The following is a 19,227-nucleotide window of genomic DNA, read 5'->3' on the forward strand; positions in this document are numbered from 1 at the left end:
TAGATAGATAAATAGATAGATTTATTCACACGAAAGCCCAATTGGGCCATGGTGACATACACAAAACAAGCGAAAAAATTACAGCAACAAACATAGACTGAAAAGACACTAAAACTAATTTTTTAAGAAAATCATCAAGATACCTCATACCTACCCGGACGAACTTTCCAATATTATTTATATTTAAATAACACCTGCTTCTCAAAATTTCCAAAATCTAATCTCTCCCATCGACCTCCCTACCAAATATTTCCAAGCGCAACTCTCTCAACTCCCTGCAATCCCCTAAAAATAATGTGAAGACTCATGCATCTCTCCACACATAGGGTAACTGTAGGGACCATCCCTCAGTCTATTTCTCCCTAAATATTTCCTACGTTCTCCAATAGGCACAAAATTCCCCCCTACATACATTACCCATTTCAAATCCTCAGGAGCCAATCCCATTTTATGGTAAATTTCTTCGCCTTAATTCTCCTTGACCTCCACAAATATCCCAAGGAACTGCGAGGTGGCCTTCTCAGCTTGTCAAGCCTGAACTTCCTGAAATTCTAGCCTAGTAGCAACTAACCTAGATACAGTCTGTGCCATCTCTCCTATCCCCTTTCCCTCATTCAAGCAATTAATTAGCCTTGCACGGTCTAATATATTCTTCACCTGGTTTGGCCACGAATCCTTCCTCCTATCTTGAAGCATCATTAAAAATGCTTGTTTAGCTAGCCTATTATCGTGTATCGATGACACCTTTTCCAATATTTAACCCTACTAATTAACCTACTCTGTCTCATACACTTTATCCATATATACCGTCTCAGCACTAACTCAATAAACTTATTATCAAAGCCTGACATACGCTTAAAAAACCTCAACTGCATTCTTTCTAAATTTAACGCCTTATTAAACCCCCAAAGCTCCACCCCGTAATGCACAACCGATATTACTCTAGCATTAAAAATATACTCTTACATGCCTAATTTCTTTAATACCACTTTTACTTAAAATTCCTAGTAGTCTATTTCCATTACTTTCTACCATCTTGAGAGGTTTCTTCCATTTCCCATCTGACGAAAGCCTACAACCTAAGTACTGAAATTCTTCTATACGGTCTAGTGTCCTACCTTCATACATAAACTGACATTGTGAATCCATCTGTTCTCCACTTTTCCTAAAAACCGTTACCACCGACTTCTTTACGTTTAAAACCTGTTTTTTATTCCTACAGTTGTTGCAAATGTTCTTTACTTTCCGCTACTAATGCTATGTCATCCACAAAAAGTAATGCGATAACACTTTCACTTGAAAGCTTAAATATTGGGGCGCCTACGCCTATCAAATAATTTTCAAAATCATTAGTATACAATGAAAATAGCCTTGGGGAAATTGTATATCCCTGCTTAACACCAAGTATACACCTAATAACCCTAGATAAATCCTTGCCTACCCGTACTACAATCTAAACTATATTAAACACAGATGCTATAATCTTAACAAATACGCTTAGTAGCCCTAGTGCTAACAACGACTCTATCATTAAACTTCTATCCACTCCATCAAACGCCCCTTTTAAATCCGAAAATGCAACAAATAGCCTGCCTTCTTTTCTCCTAACTTGTTTCCAAATCATCCCTAACAAAATAAAAAATCTGATCTATAGGACTATAGCCTTTTCTGAACCCTGCCTGCTAATCTGATAAAGTTCTATTTTAGTCTATCCAACTATCTATCCTACGACATAATATCTTAGCAAAAATCTTACTAAGTAAATTACTTAGGCTAATAGTCTACCTCTATAATTCCCATGGTGTAATCTATCTCCCTTTTTAAATAACGGCACTAGAATAGACGTAGCCCAAGACAAGGGCCATTCTGCACTGTTCAATATACCGGAAAACATCCCTGCTATAACAGGCACCAGCCACACTCGTCCCCACTTCCAAAGTGCGGTTGGTAGTCCATCTATACCTGGAGCAGACCTGCCTCTCATTCCTTTCATTGCCGTCCAAACTTCACTTACCTGGATGGGAGCAACCAAATCGTAATTACATTCTTTCCTTTGTGTATCAACTACATCACGTACTGCAGATACCAGATCTACACTCAAACTAGTTCCTCCTTGGTCCCTAATCACTTCGTTTTCCCTCTCCTCTAAATATGCAGAACAAGAATCTACTGCTGAAATACCCTCATAAACCTCTATTCCTCCTATAGAATCTTTAACTATACACCAAAAGCTTCTAATACCCCCTTCTCTGTAAGCTTTTTTCAGTTGTTCTCCTGTCCTAATTTCATGCTCTTTTTCTTAATCTTCAACATTTTCTTATAATTATTCGAAATCAACTTTTAATCCATATAAAATCTAGTATTTTCCCTACTATTTATGCTATCTCTTGTTTTCCGCAGTGCCTCTAAGACTCCCTTGCATTTTCTTTCACAATCATCATCAAAATATCCTCTTAAATCCGTAATTTAACACCTTTTCAACTCTTCTTTTTCAAAATAAAAAATTTTCCTTACCACAAAAATCCAATAATGTTTTTTATTTTTGTTTGTTATGAATGTTTATTTAATTTATGTTCGTTTTGTGTTTCATTTATTCTTTGATTGTAATTTCTGGTCGTTTTATGTCTGAATTATTATTGAAGTTTATTTCTGCTGATTTTTTGTTAATTTTGCTGTTTACCTTTCTTGTAAAAACTTTTTGCCAGCCCCTCGTTGTCATTTATTTGATTGGAAAATATATCAAACAGTTCGTGGTAACAAACTGTAAATAAGGAGCAATCCGGTTCAATAGTAAGCGGAACTCTAAAAAAAGAGAACTTTGATACCAATAGTTACATTAAAAGAATTGCATTTTAATGCTGGTTTTCAATATATAAGTTTCATCAAGTTTAGTTTTACCCATCAAAAGTTACAAGCCTGAGAAAATGTGCCTTATTTTATAAAATAGGGGAACACACCCCCTAAAAGTAGGAGAATCTTAACGAAAATCTCACCATCAGATTCAGCGTATCAGAGAACCCTATTGTAGAAGTTTCAAATTCTTGTCTACATAAATGTGGAATTGGTATTTTTTGCAAGAAGACACATAACGGATAACAGATCCCCGCTCTTTATGCTAAAGTTGTTTTAAAGAGTAGAGTTGAGAGAAAGAGTCAAACCTTTGCGTAAAGAGTGGGGGGTTGAGGAGGGAACAGCCCTTTTCATCTACGGAGTAATTTCTGTTCGTTTTAATTTTTAATGTCGCTCCTTACTTTCAGTTAAAAAAAAAAAAAATTTTATTTAATTCAACATAGATCTGAAAACATTTACCAAAAACAAAGCAAAAAACGTTCAGTTGGACACTACAGTGAGGTTGGGATACCCCAGTTTGGCCAATTTCTTATATCCTCGTTGTATTCCAAATCATACTCGCTCTTCAAAACTTTTTCACAAAATAATATTCAAATAATACTAAATAATACTGAAATAATACTTAAAATCATACTTAAATAATAATTAAATAATTCTAAAATTTTAAATGAGAACGGCGATAAAATTTTAGAACTTTGTGTGAAAATCAAAGACCTACGCAAGGAGGAAATGAAGGGGTTGAGAGATCCCCCTTGAAAATCCATACTTATTTGAATTTTCTGCGCTTTTTATTCAGATCGTGAAATAGTGATTTTGTACCCCCCTTAAAAAATGTTGGGTACGCGGCTGGTGATGGTATAATTTGTTATAGATTTAAATATAGATTTATCATATAAAATATATGCAACGATTTTACTGTGTAGCTGTATAATTCGGCTTCAGTTTTGTACATCTAGCAGGCCTGAATCAAGTTCCGTGAGTCCTTAATATGTAATACTAATCAATTCCATACTAAAGAACCATCATTAGGATACCAAAGTATCACTTGTGAGAGTGTCATTCTAAAGACAATAAAAGGTATAATAAAAGGTATAAATGAATATTCACCAAGTCTAAATTGATCAAGTTTAATGTTACCTATCAAAAGTTACGAGCCTAAAAAAAAATTGCCCAATTTTGAAAAAAGGGGGGAACACTCCCAAAAAATCAAGTGATGTTAATGAAAATGATGTTAATAAAAAAAGGGTCCTATCAAAGAACCTTACTATAGAAGTTTCAAGCTCCTATATGCAAAAATGTGGAATTTTGCACATTTTACCAGAAGAATGGTCACGGATGCGTGTTTATTTGTTTGTTAGTTTTTCCCTGGGGTGATTGTACCGAACCAGTGATCATAGAGGGTCGGGAGAGAGCTCATTTGATCAAAAATCCTAAGTTCTAGAACCCTTTTTAAGTGACCAAAAATATTTGAAAGCACTTAGCCCCCCTCATATGCCCCTTTTTCTCAAAAGTCACCTGATAAAAATTTTGAGATAGCCATTTTGTTCAGCATAGTCGTAAGATCTAGTAATTACATCATTGAGGATGACTTGACCCCCCCCCCCACAGTCTCCAGGGAAGGGCTGCAAGCTCTGATCTTTCCCCATTGTTTATAAATAATAATAATAATAATAATAATAATAATAATAATATTTATTCAGAAAAAGCCCGTGGGCCATAGGGAATTTACATAACAAAAAACAAACAACAAATTAACTAAATTAAATAAATACTATTTAAAGAAAACGCTCCCAATGTGCCGCTGCAATCCTTACAAATCTTGCTATCCTTTTAATATTCAGGAAATTTGTCTCTTTCATTTATCTACCATCCATATCTCATTCAATTTTTCATTACCATACATCTCTCGCCTCCAATCATTCAATTCGACACATTCACACAAAAAATGTATTAAACTTTCATCCTGAGATCCACACATAGGACAAGCAATAGATTCTACCTTCTCCCTCTTTCTCCCTTGATACTTTCTTTTTTCCCCAATCAAAAATCCATTTCCCCTCCAATCCAAATAAGAATTCAAATCCCCTCTACTTAACCCAGCCTTCCAAAATACCTCCTCTCCCCAACTACCCTTTATCTGTCTATACAATTTTAACGACCCTGAACGATCCACACTTGCCCACCATATCTGTATTTCTTGGTTTTATATATAGTGTTGGTTAATGGGAAGTATACAGATATTTTTCGGAGGGTGAATTTTCTGGTGGGGGTATTACGTAGGAGGATCTTACCATTGATAGGTTTTCTTAAGGAAAAGGAATTTTTCATGGTGGGGAGAAGGATTTCCCTGGATTATTTAAGAAAACGATCAGATATTAAATTTAAAAAAAACTTTTTTCAGCTGAAAGTAAGGAGCAACATTAAAACTCAAAACAAACAGAAATTATTACGTAGACGAGGGGTTTGCCCCCTTTTCAATGTCTCGCTCTTTACGCAATATTTTTTTTTTGAGCTTTTAAAAAAGCTTATTATTCTAATAGTTATTCTTAAATAATTTGAACCTAAGTCAAACTTGAGCGTAAATAGCGAGGTATTGAGGAGGGGTTGCCCCCTCTCATATGCGTAATAATTTCTTTTCTTTTTAAGTTTTAATGTTGCTTCTTACGTTCAGTTGAAAAAAGAATTTATTTAATTTCTTCCAAGAGATAGATTCGGTTACGAGAGATCCAATAAATGGGGTTTAAAAAGTACATTTGGTCATGCGAAGGTGGTTCAAATCACCTTCAGGAGTTCGTGATGGATGTGCCACTAAACTAATTTTGGGATAAATTTGTCCAGCTACTTTGAAGCTGAAAGCATTACGACTATTGATGGTTTTTGGCTCATCGCTTATGTTGAATGAAGCTAAAGCAAATGAGTTTGGTTTCGTTTTTGGAACTGTTTAGAGAGTAAGTGACGTCCTAAAAAAGGGCAAACCAATTGATATGGAAATTGTGGAGGTTGCAATGCCATTCGACCAAGCAAGCAGCAGTATCCAAATGAATCACCCTGTTTGCTTCTCTTTCTTCAAGAAAGTGAAGGGTTCCACAATGAATGTATACAATTTTGAAGGGCCCCAATGACTTGTGATTAATATTTGCTTAGTTCAGGACATCTTTGTAGGTTAGTAGTGAGTTTTGTGCCACGGTTTATTGCCTTCGAAGATCCTTCTAGCCGCATATTCCTTTGTTGTTCACTTGCGTTTTTGACTTGTGATTCTCGCTGTCGTGTGTCTTTCAGCAACATTATTCTTTGTTCTCCATTTTTCTTTTTGATTCGTTCTGGTCTATGTTGTCGGATATTTAGTAACAGTGTATCTTTATTTGTTCTTCACTTTTGTTTTTGATTCATTGCAATTCTCGCTGCCACTTATCTTTTAACCGTATATTTCTTTGTTCTTCTTTGTTCGTTTTTGATTCACTTTCGTTGTTTATCTTCTAAACGCACATTTATTTGTTCACTTTCATTTTTGCGTAGCTTACAGCGTCTTTGTAGTTCTGTATTGGGTTTTGTACCACAGCTCGTTGGCGTCGAAGATTGCGACTGCGTTGTTCTTCTAACTTGAAATTTCTTTGTCCTCTCCTTTCATTTATTGGCTCGTTCTGATTTTTCTGTCGCTTATTTTCTAACAACATTTCTTTATTCTTCACTTTCGCATTTGACTCGTTCTGATTCTTGCTGTCGCTTATCTTCTAACTGTATATTTCACTGTTCTTCATTTTCGTTTTCGATTGTTTCAATGGTCGTTGTCATAAGTCATCTAATTAGATTTTTTTTGGCTCTTCCTTCTGTGTTTTCTATAGCTGCTTGGATTAGTTTGATCTCATTTGCTGGTTTAGGTTGTTCGTTGTCATCCATTGTGGATTTATATTTTTTGGGTCGTTCTCTTGGTATTATCACATATATATATATATATATATATATATATATATATATATATATATATATATATATATATATATATATATATATATATATATATATATATATATATATATATATATATATATATATATATATATATATATATATATATATATATATATATATATATATATATATATATATATATATAACATGAAACAACCATCTACTATCTTTAAACGAGCAATAATTACATATATATATATATATATATATATATATATATATATATATATATATATATATATATATATATATATATATATATATATATATATATATGTAATTATTGCTCGTTTAAAGATAGTAGATGGTTGTTTCATGTTCAATGCCTTTTTCTTCAGCTTTTCAGAGTAATTTGTTATCTTTAGTAATTTTGCTTGCGTCATAGATACTAAAAATTATATTGGACGGGAAATGATGTAATTTATGATTTTAAAATGTATATGAATATGACATTACTTATATGAACTTTTTCCAAAAAAAGCCTCTTAACGAATCTTCTCAGACTCATGACCTATCTAGACAATTTTTCGTCTGGCCAGAAAATCCCAGGATTCCAATTTTTAAAAACATAATAAAAAATGGAGGCGTTTTCAACAGTTATTGTTCGTTTAACGAGATAAGATGATTTTTACTCCAAAATTAGGGCTTTTAACGATTTTTCTCAAACTCATGACCTATCTAGATCGTTTGTTCAGGCCAGAAAATCCCAGGATGTCAATGTTCCAAACAAATTAAAGCTGCTTTCGGAAACAAATTTATAAATACAAAATATATTGCTCTTTTAAAGAGATATTGGATAAGATTCTGAAGTAGCAAAACAAAAGAAACTGTTAAACTAATATAATATTTTTAATAAATCCTAAGAAAACAATAAAAAATAGTAAGCAAAAACAAAAAGACAAAAGCAAAAACAAAGATGTTAAGTAAAAACAAAAACAGTAAGTAAAAACAAAAAGCATTAGTCAATCAAATTCCAGAGACCTTTAGCTCTAATCCAAAGATGATATTTGTTTTAGTCCCGATCATGGCTCAGCCTGACCTCAACCTAACTCCTCTCCCTATACTTTTGTTAAGGGGATTGCTCAAAACAAAATATACACAGAGGGTCACAGTGTAAAAGGATCAGATTACCAATATAATTACACTACCGCTAAAAATGAATAGAATGATGCCAAGTGAAAAGGAAGTACCAAATATTACATCGTATTTTTACTAAAATGCATTTATCGACAAAAAATAACAGTTTTCAATGTCAAATAAAAGGAGACAAATCTCTTATGTATTACACACATCGAGGGACTGTCCATTCTCCACAAATTGGTGCAAATTTCAAAGGATGACTTATTCCTCCTCACATTGCCCACTCCTGTCACACCTTTTCACATCATGCACGAGAAAACCCGCGCCATATCTGCTATACTTCCCCAATATGTGTTATACATTGTGCGTACCACCTAGTGCAACTATTTTTGAAAGTCAGCCACCCCTCGTTTACATCAAGGTGACAACTTTTGATTTCAAAGTGTGTACTGATAAATTACTTTAATTTGACAACCGTGGTAAACATGTCCATAACTCAGCGCATCTGCTTCTAAGTTTTAGCTTCCTTTTAGAGTCTATAGTCCCAATATGAAGTTCTTAGTTGACTCAGGGAAATGATCCTGGATGCTGATTTAACTTTTAGGATGTTTTTTCAGATTTTTCTGTCTGTCATTTGTAAGTTTTGTTTTTAGTAATGTTTTCTTATGCTACTGTATGTCCTTCTTTTGAATTAATAACTCATTTTTTTCAGTCATCGCCTTGTTAACAGACTTTCAGTGGTGTCACTTGTGGGGAGGAGGGCTTTTGTTCCCCCTTTTAAGTTTTGAAAAATACTTCTGTTTCGCAATTTCATTTGAAAATGACTTTTCTTTAATTGGGAATAGTTGCCCCTTCCCTAAGTCTAAGAAAATAAGTCCCCCCTCCCTGCATTTTCGTGCAAAGAATAAAAACAAAAGTTACATAAAATGTTCTATTTGATAATTCCTTCCTATAAAACCCAATAACATTTTTTTTTGCATTACTGATTAGTGTCTTAGCAATTACCTGAAACGAAGAGAATTAGTTTAATTTTTAAGAGGGGTTAACACGCGACGAATTTATTCCATTGTAAAACCTTTAAACCGTTCTTAGAGGGGACAACTGACCTATCCCTCTTCCGTCCACGTATTTAGATACCCTAGGATAAGTCGGAAATTTTGAGTCTTACAACTTTTCGGTGGAATTATGTAGTTCATTTAAAAAAAAATCATCGCTGATTGGTAAGGGAAACATGCACACGGAAGGATAGAAAGCGATTTGAGATCAAGTGAAGGAGTAAGTAACTTCTTATCAGTCATGATAAATCAATCCAAAAAAACCTATGTTTTTAGCGATTACTGTACCATAGCAGGGTAAAGTAAAGGTTAAAGAAAGTAATTCAAAATATGAAATTAGTGGCGACTATAGAAGGGTTGTTCTATGCTGGTTGTGTACAGAGGTAGCAGGCAGTGACTGAAAAGAACGAATAATTACTTCTCATTGACTTGATCCAGTATAAACGACAGACGTCACTGAACGAAGTGTTTGGGGGGGGGGGTTATTGGATTTTACCAACTATCTGGTCCTTTATACTGACAGATTTGACTGGCAATGCTATTAGAATTACTTCATTTTTATTTTATCCACTAAGAATGATCGTCTTTCATTGATATTAGGTCATACATTTCCATCAGTCCATTTAAATTAATAAAAAGAATAGAGGTTGTAACATATGATGCTTCGCGCGACTATTTTGTAGTCTCGAATATTTTGTCCGACTGTTGGAAACATTGGGGGGCACCACCCTCCCCTATAAGTGACGTCCCTTTATATAACTATAGTACCAGTTCATCTGTGGCAACCGAGAACGCGTCCACTAGGCGTACATCAGAAGGTTTATCCTTCTGAAGGCCTTTTTTCTTTTTATTTGTAAATAACATGGAGGGGCTGTCCCCTCCTCAACTCCCCGCTCTTTACGCTAAAGTTTGACCCTTTCTCACAATTCTACTTTTTAAAATAATTATTCCGTATATGAAAGGGACTTTCCCCTCCTCAAAGCCCCCTCTTTGTGCATTTTTTTTAAGCAGAGTTGTGAGAAAGAATCAAACTTTAGCGTAAAGAAGGGGCGTTGAGGAGGGGACAGCCCCTTTCATATACGGAATAATTTTTGTTCGTTCTAAGTTTTAATGTTGCTCTTTACTTTTAGTTAAAATTTTTTTTTTTATTTAATTACTTTCCAGAAAAGAATGTGTAACCGCGCGGTATTACTTCCCCTGCAACTGGGGAGCTTAATATGTGGCTTATTGTTATTTATTCTTTTAAACCAATTAGCTATATACGAAATTTTAACCGATTGCAACTTGGTCCGTTATTGGGTAAAATCATAGATTGATGCCAAACAAAGTGGCAGAAAACACCACTTTCCCGGGTTACAATCTTTTTTGTTACTGAAAAGAGCACGGCAACGGACATTTAATTACTGTTCGGATGAGCCCTCGTTATATCATCGAGTAACATTCGTTCGGTGAAATCACCCTTCGAAAAAAAGAAATAAACACACATTCTTGATCTTTCTTCTAAAAAAAAAATTCTTAAAAAAAAAATAAACAGGAGATTGAGCCCTCCATGGTAGTGTTTTTATAATATGCCAAATCTAATTTTGTGATATTTGATAAAATCAATTGCCTTTTTGAGCCTTTTTGGAGGTGTTTCCTCTACTTTTTGAAAATCAGGTAAGTTTTCTTGGGCTCGTAGTGTTTGATGTGTACATTTAAGTCCAGAATCCCTTCTTTGCTTCATTCTTTTTATTCGTCTTGATTTCTCTTTGACTATTCATTTTTACACGTTGGAAGAATTTTTGGGGAGGCAAGATTTTCCTCTGGGTGTTAGAAATTTTCTGCGGGAGGGAATTTTTTCATGGTGGATTCCTCGGAAGGGGGAGGGAAAAGGAAAATTTCCGGGGGATATATGCTGAACCCCCTTAGTACGTACAGAGGTTTCAAGCCAAAAAGGTGGCAAAAGATGACAAAATGTCCACAAAAAGGTGATTTTTTTTCCCGAGAAACATGGTAGCGGACGTGTGTTTATTTGTTTGTGTTTATTTGTGTTTATTTGTTTATTTGATTTATTGAAGTACTAAAGACATTAAAACAAAATCATTTTTTATCCTGTTGGTGCATCTTAGGCTTATTCATGCCTGAAACCGCAATTTTCTAAGATTTTACTTTTGGCTGTTTCAAGATTATTCAGTTTTTAGGGCAATTTTTATCGGTGTTGCTGCGGTGAACCGTAAAAACAAGTAACCAAAACTAATTAGTTAAGCTTAACAAGGCTTTTTATTTGTGAAAATTCCAAGATTAAAATCTGTTGATCCCCAAAAAGACAGCTATACGTTCATAAGCAAGCTAAACCTTCTTAAGATCTTATATATATATATATATATATATATATATATATATATATATATATATATATATATATATATATATATATATATATATATATATATATATATATATATATATATATATATATATATATATATATATATATATATATATATATATATATATATATATATATATATATATATATATATATATATATATATATATATATATGTATATATATACATATATATATATATATATATATATATATATATATATATATATATATATATATATATATATATATATATATATATATATATATATATATATATATATATATATATATATGTATATATATATCATATATATATATATATATATATATATATATATATATATATATATATATATATATATATATATATATATATATATATATATATATATATATATATATATATATATATATATATATAACCCTATTTTCATACCCATCTTAAAGGTTTGGAATCGATATTATTTCAGATGGAGAGGAGGGAGGGGTTTCTTACACTCTTCTTATTTTAACCATAAGGAGACCTTAATAAAAGTATCATATTCAGCATGCCCAAAAGCCCTACTTCCGAGGTTTCAAACTCCTATGCGCAAAAACATGAAATTTTACATTTTTTCTGAAAAGTTCGATAGTGGGTGTGTGTTTGTTTGCTTGCTTGTTGTTTTTCCCCAAGGGTGATAATGTCAGTATAGTGGGTTTCTTAAACGAAAACTAAAGCCATAATGTGCTTTTTAAGTGTCAATTAAGTCACAGAAAAGTGTCAATTCTTCTTGATTGTGCCGCAAATCGAGGGTTTGCGACCCAAATAAGATCAAGGTGCTATTGAGTGAAAATTCTGAGATTGCCAAGTTCTTTAGAATTATTAACAAATTGTATATACAGCCGATAAATTTTAGATTTTACTAAAGTTGCGATTTTTGGCATTATGTGCGAAAAAAAGTTAATCGAACAGAGCCAAAATAGTCCTGGTTTAGTCCTGGTTTCAGAGTTCATGGTGCCACATGGTGCAATATTTACCCCAAAACACATTCTCAATGCCTACAAAAAGAAAGGGCTATTATAAAGAAAGTATATTCAGTATTAAAACGGTTCTACATTAACATGTTGCTGCACACTAGTTGTTGGGGGAAGATGGAATGTCAGTAGTTACTTCTGGGAGAAGGCGTGCCCAAGCCCTCAAAAATGAGTTTTAGGGTCAGATTTTTCAACTTTTGGGTGACAAGTCCTTTCGAATAATGCGATTCGGGGATTCAGTTACGTATTTTTTTCTCCCCTTACATCTATTTTTCTACTTTTTTCTACATCCTATAATTATATTCTATTATTATTGGATTATTTTCAGTGGGAAGTAGAAATTACATTTAAATGATACCATTGAGTGGCAGGGGAGACCCCTAATTATGAGCGTGAGGCACATGAATATAACTTTAGGACAATATAGGCCATTTTCTAGGTAGGCCTAAATCTATTTATGTTGACAAGATACTAATTCTTTTTATATATATATTATTATTTTGTTTGTTGAAATTGTCTGTTTGCATTTTTGCATCAAGTTTCATATCCATATGATAAAGACGGAAGAGTAGGGGGGGGTGTTCTTCTGGCGTAATATATTCCCAACGAATTTACTTTTAAAAATACAAGTTTCACGTGGTATAAAGGCACTTTGGCATTTCAGATCCCTCTTACTAAATTCTAAGAGCTCCTTTCCAGGGCAATTTCTTGCCATCAAAGTTTTAAGGATCAAGAGTTAAACTTTGGTGAAAAGGCAAGGACCGTTGGAATAAAAAATCCCTTCATGCCTATATTACACCGAATATCGCGTTAAAAACGAACAGAAATTAAATATAAAAAAAACAAGCTGTTCTAAGAATGAAGAGTAACATTGAAACTTTAAACGGGCAAAAATTGTTCTGTGTATGAGAGGGGTTGCCGACCCCTCAGCCTCCACGGTCTTAATGGTAATTTTTAACTAGAGCTTAACTGAAAAGAAATTGTTCCGTACATTAAGTGGCCCCTTCCCAGGGCCGTAATTTTATCAAATTTGGGGGGGGGGGGCAAAGTTGGAGCCAGTTTTCCCAAATAAAGGTAAAATGACAATAAAAACAAAAAAATAATAAGCCGCTTGGTACCATAATGTACTATTTAGTACTATAGAAGTACTATATATATATATATATATATATATATATATATATATATATATATATATATATATATATATATATATATATATATATATATATATATATATATATTAAATATATATATGTATATATTCGTATAATATATGTGTATATATATATATATATATATATATATATATATATATATATATATATATATATATATATATATATATATATATATATATATATATATATATATATATATTCGTATAAGGTACTTTTTAGTACTAAGTAAAGGTAACTTATAGTACTATAAAGGTAAATATGTACTAAAATACTGATCTATTTCTATTGATAATTGAATTATGCAGGTTTATCTTAGTTTTGAAAAGATTTTGGAAGAAACTAAATTTCAGCTCCGGGGGAACAGAGTTCTGGGAGGAGCAGTTGCCCCCTGTCCCAAAGCAAATTATGCCCCTGCCCCTTCCCCTCTTGACTCCCACTCTTGTATCTAAAGTTATGTAGTGACTTACTGAAAGTGTTTATCTGTGCAACATATCATATTAATGCGTAATTGCAAGTGCTTTATTTACGGAACGCCTTTTAAACACTTGAATAGAAAATTATACCGTTGAAAAGAAATGTGTATCAATAAGCTCTTCCAGTCTTTAGATATTTTGAAAACTAATTTTTTACCCATGTCTATTACCCCATGTTTGACCAGTAATTCCTTAAGCATTAAGGCAAAGAATCAAACTTTAGCGTAAAGAGCGGGAGGTCAATGGGTAGGAGAATGCTCCTCAAATACGGAATATTTTTTGTTTTATTTAAGCACTAGTTAGAGCTTACTGTTAAGGGTGAATGGTTAGTAGCCCTACTCATATAGGGAATAGTTTGTGTTATTCTAAGCTTCAGTGTCGCTTTTTATTTCATTTTGTTTCTTTCGTTTACACGCATTAAGACACGCAGTACACGCATTAAGACCAGGCTATATAAAAAACTTCTGGCTTAAAATTTTACACGGAACGAATCCGGTAGTCGCGACGAATCACAAAAATCTTGGGGAAAGCAAGGGCCTTTTTAAGTTCAAGTTCTATTTATTTTCATAAAATAACAATAACAAAAACAACATCCCAAAGGGCTCTATGGCCCGTTATTTGGGAAACGGCATACAATAAATAAAGAATCATAAAACTTTAACGATGATACAAAAGGTATCTTCCAAAATATAGATGGGAGTATTTTGTTTTATTTTCGATTTATTAAAAAAATAAAAAAAGAAGTCTTCTTCAAACTCTAGAAGGAAATTTACTTTATTCTCGCTGAATTTAATTTTTCAATCTTTGTACTCGCTCAGAGAATGTTTTACATCAAGGGGTCACCAACATATCTATTATACCTTTCTTTTTCTGGTTGCTGTAACTCAATCAGAATGTCAGTTTTCTTGTATCTTGTTTTTCTCCTCATTAATTTTGGGATTTTCTCTTCTCAACAGCTTCATTAGAACCTTTTCGAGAAGTTACAATCCCAATCTCCAGAGAATAACGAGCATTTTTCAATTCCACAGCTATTGCTTAGAAACAGCTTCCTCTATTTAGTTCTAGAACTAAATAGAAATATTCCTCCAAAATTAACATTTACATGCATTTCTTTTTAGAAAATCTTTTGTATTTTGTTCTGTCAACCATGAACTATTCGGAAGTAAAACTTCCTGAAAAAAAAATAAATTCAAGGGGCCATCGACTTTCAGAATCCAGGCGTACCAAGCGTAGCACGCCTGAATTCAGAAAAATTTGGGATTTTTTTCCTGCGCTCGTGACTGTGTCTGTCTAGCGTCATTTTCGAAGTCTTCAATGGAAATGTTTACTTGGGTTTTGTCTTTCTCGCGCTAGTTCATACCCCCCCCCCACTTAGGTTGGGCGTTGCCGTGGACATGAAGAACAATAACATTTATGGGGATTTGTACCAAGTGTTTATTGTAGTCTTAATTCATTATCAATAAATCTTACCTAAGATTCTTTTGCGCTCCAAGGAAAATAGCAAACTGATTTTTAAAGTTGATTATAGCAGTTTCAAGCATACATTAATTATTGCTTTGTTTCGCTTCAAAATTATCAACAGAAAATTACTTTTGCAATTAAAATGTAATCAAAAACCAGAAAAGGACAGGCACCAGATTATACCACCACCAGGTTATACTCACCAGGTTAATATATCCAAAACAGGAAGCCAAATATTTCGGGACTTTTGCCAGCAATTGCATGGGTACAAACTTCATTTACCATCGTAATCAATTGTGAAATTGCAAATTGACAGTTGTTTCTGGTGCTTGGGTCTCTAATTTCAGTCAGTTGACGATTTCTAGAAAACTATGTTAAGAGTGATGGGAGGGGGGATTTTTTTTTCCGAGTTGTCACCTATCTAGGTCGTTTCTTTCATATAAGTAAATATGAGTATGCCGAAATTTTCAGAAAAATATTATCGTCCTGTTTTCGAGAATAAACATTTATATACCAGGTGTGGCTATTAAGTAACGAAATTGACACTACTGCAGGTCAAGGAGGAATGCGTCAACCGCCATTAATTAACAGCTGATTAGTTTGAACCTTTCTCTTTAGTAGGCAGTTAGTTTTGCTTCGCTTCTGTAAACAACACACTTGACAGCCTACATTGGCGTTAGTTATGTGTTTTTTTTGCCGGGTATAATGATGAATTATTGTGTTTACTTTTCTGGGGAAGCTGCTACTGAAACTTATTTTTTATTGAAAAAAGTGGATAGCAGTGTATGTTTATCGCGATCACGTTTTTAAGAACGTTAGAGTGTTTTAAAGATGGCAAAGGTGACGTTGAAGGGTCACCAAAAAGTCAGTAACTTGATTTGGTCTGACCGTCTTTTAAGTATTGGCGCAATTGATTAAACAGTAGGTATTGGTAAAGAATGTGTAAGACAAATTTTACATGAAGATTTTAACATGCAAACAGCGTGTGCTAAAAAATGGTGCCTAAAATGTTGACATGTGAACAACAAGCAGGTCGCAAAAAAAACTTACTGAGACTTTGTAGGTGATGCACAACACCCATATATTTTGGAGATGTTCCAAAAGACGTGGTGAAACAAAGTTTTTTTTTACTTATGATTTGGAAAAGAAGCACCAATCCCTGCACTGGAAGATCCATAATTCACCGAGAACCAAAAAGATTCAAAACCAAAGTCAAAATTTAAATCAAAGATGATTATTTTTCTGGTACTTGTGTATTATTCAGAACAAACTCAATAAGTGAAGTTGGGTTCTTTCGAGAAAGTAACTACGATGCAGGTACATTAATATTCTATTATTAAATAATATATTTAATAATAATATAATATATTATATATTATTTAATATAATACAATTATAATTATAATATTAATTAAATATTCTATATGTAGAGGTGGTTAGGTTAGGTTAAGTTAGGTATTTGATATAATGTACCCACCCGCACCCCACTAATGTGCAAATATATTTGACATTATATATGATAAAGCTAATGAAATAAAGCAAAATATGATGAAAATATAATACTTTATTAGGAAAATTGTAAAATTACAACTTAGAATTATGCACTGGTATATCTTCAAACCTCTTTATACCTAATGGAAGTTCATAATCATCCCTTTTCTTTACTGCGTCTTTTAGTCAAATCTTCATTTCAAAATCCATGTTCAGACACTATCTTCTATCATTACGCGTAGCAAACTAAAATGAGTTTTGTCTTTGTGGCTATGAAACCGTATTTTCTCACAAAATGTACCTGCATTGTAGTTTGTTTCATGAAAGAACTTAACTTCCCTTATTGAGTGTGTTCTGAATAATACACAAGTACCATTTTTCTTTATGTCCATGGTATTTTGCACTGGGTTCCTGAAAGTCTAGTAATTAATCAAAATTAAGGTGTTTTCTAAACTACAGAAAAAAGTGAGAAAAAACAACCCGAAATGTGAAAAAGACAAATTACTGGTTCTCTATCCAGACAGTGCGTCAGCTCATTGTACGTTATCGGTCAAGAGGCACCTAGCGAGGAACATAATCCCAGAGTTAGAATATGCACCTTATTCACCAGATCTTGAACCATTTATTCACCAGATATATATATATATATATATATATATATATATATATATATATATATATATATATATATATATATATATATATATATATATATATATATATATATATATATATATATATATGTATATATATTCAAACTTCACCGTAATGAGCGAGGTGGTTTGGAGGAGTAACTTCTAAAATGGCTATCTCGAAATCTTGATCCAGTGACTTTGGGGGGAAAATGTGCGTGGAAGGGGGCCTAGGTACCCTCCAATGTTTTTGTCACTTAAAAGGGCATTAGAACTTTTGTTTTCCGTTAGAATGAGCCCTACAGCGACATTCTAGGATCACTGGGTCGATACGATCACCCATGGAAAAAAACAAACAAACAAATAAATAAACACGCATCCATGATCTCTCTTCTGGCAAAAAAAAATACAAAATTCCACATTTTTGTTGATAGGAGCTTGAAACTTCTACAATAGGGTTCCTGATACGCTAGATCTGATGCTGTGATTTTCGTTAAGATTCTATGACTTTTGGGGGGTGTTTCCCCCTATTTTCTAAAATAAGGCAAACTTTCTCAGGCTCGTAACTTTTGATGGCTAAGACTAAGCTTGACGAAACTTATATATTTAAAATTAGCATTAAAATGATTTTTTTTTTTTATTTAACTATTGGTATCAAAATTCCGTTTTTTTAGAGTTTTTGGTTACCGGTTTTCTTTGTTTTTGTGGCAATTAGAGCTTTTTTATTAATGTTCTTGGCAGTCATTTATATTATGCTTTAAAAAACAAACAATTCCAGGAAGGTTGAACATGTAAAGATTCTAATTTGTGTTTTACCCAATGTGAGTACAGTTTTTGTGTTGCCCGAGAGTTCAGTTATTCGAGGGTTCGGTTGTACGGTGGTTCAGTTGCGCGGGGATTCAGTTGCACGGGGGTTGAGTTGCATGAGAGGTCAGTTAAATGGGGCTCAGTTGCACGAGGGTTCAGTTACACGAGGATTCAGTAACACGAGGATTCAGTTACACGAGGATTCAGTTACACAGGGGTTCAGTTGCACGGTGGTTCATTTACAGTGGTTCAGTTGATTGGGGTTCAGTTAAACAGTGGTTTAGTTGCAATGGAACCGATGGTGTGATTTTTATTAAGATTCTGTGGCTTTTAAGGGGTACTTCCCACGTTTTTTTCCAAAATCAAGCAAATTTTCTCAGGCTGGTAACCTTTGATGGGTAATATTAAACTTACTGAAACTCATATATTTGAAATTAGCACAAAACTACAATTCTTTTGACGTTTCTTTTCATATATCTCTTGATATCAAAATTATGTTTATTAGAGTATCGGTTACTATTAAGCTGGGTCATTCCTTGCTCACAGTTTGTTGCCACGAACTGTTTGATACCGCTTTGGGGTACGTTTTTTTGGCAGTATAATTTTGTCTGTCAACAGCTTTGACAAGTGTGCGTTTTACGCAAATAAGTCATTTTCAAATCAGTTTATGATGTTTTTCAGTCGACAAAACAACAGAAGTTTTCCCCTAGATAGGAAAGTTCGAAACATTTGAGAGTTATGCTTCGAGCTATTAAGAAGAATAAACTCAAAACAAGTTGTCCAAAATATTATGAGGTTAATTTTTTAGTTTTATATTTTTCTATTTTGAAAGTTGTTGCAGAA

The 19,227-nt window shown here is 33.1% G+C and overlaps 1 protein-coding gene across 2 annotated transcripts in view; it reads left to right on the plus strand.

The window, feature by feature from the left end:
- Positions 1-8,273: 8,273 nt before the first annotated feature.
- Positions 8,274-19,227, plus strand: part of LOC136040969 (uncharacterized) — a 55,413-nt gene continuing 44,459 nt past the window's right edge. The window contains exon 1 of one of the 2 annotated variants that reach the window (XM_065725440.1): positions 8,274-8,535. In XM_065725440.1, coding sequence (XP_065581512.1) covers positions 8,475-8,535 — 61 coding nt within the window. In that variant the 5' untranslated portion in view covers positions 8,274-8,474. The remainder of the gene's footprint in view (positions 8,536-19,227) is intronic. The other variant, XM_065725438.1, reaches the window with a different exon arrangement.

This window comes from Artemia franciscana, chromosome 21 (genome assembly GCF_032884065.1).
Source record: "Artemia franciscana chromosome 21, ASM3288406v1, whole genome shotgun sequence".
Taxonomy (NCBI): Eukaryota; Metazoa; Arthropoda; class Branchiopoda; order Anostraca; family Artemiidae; genus Artemia; species Artemia franciscana.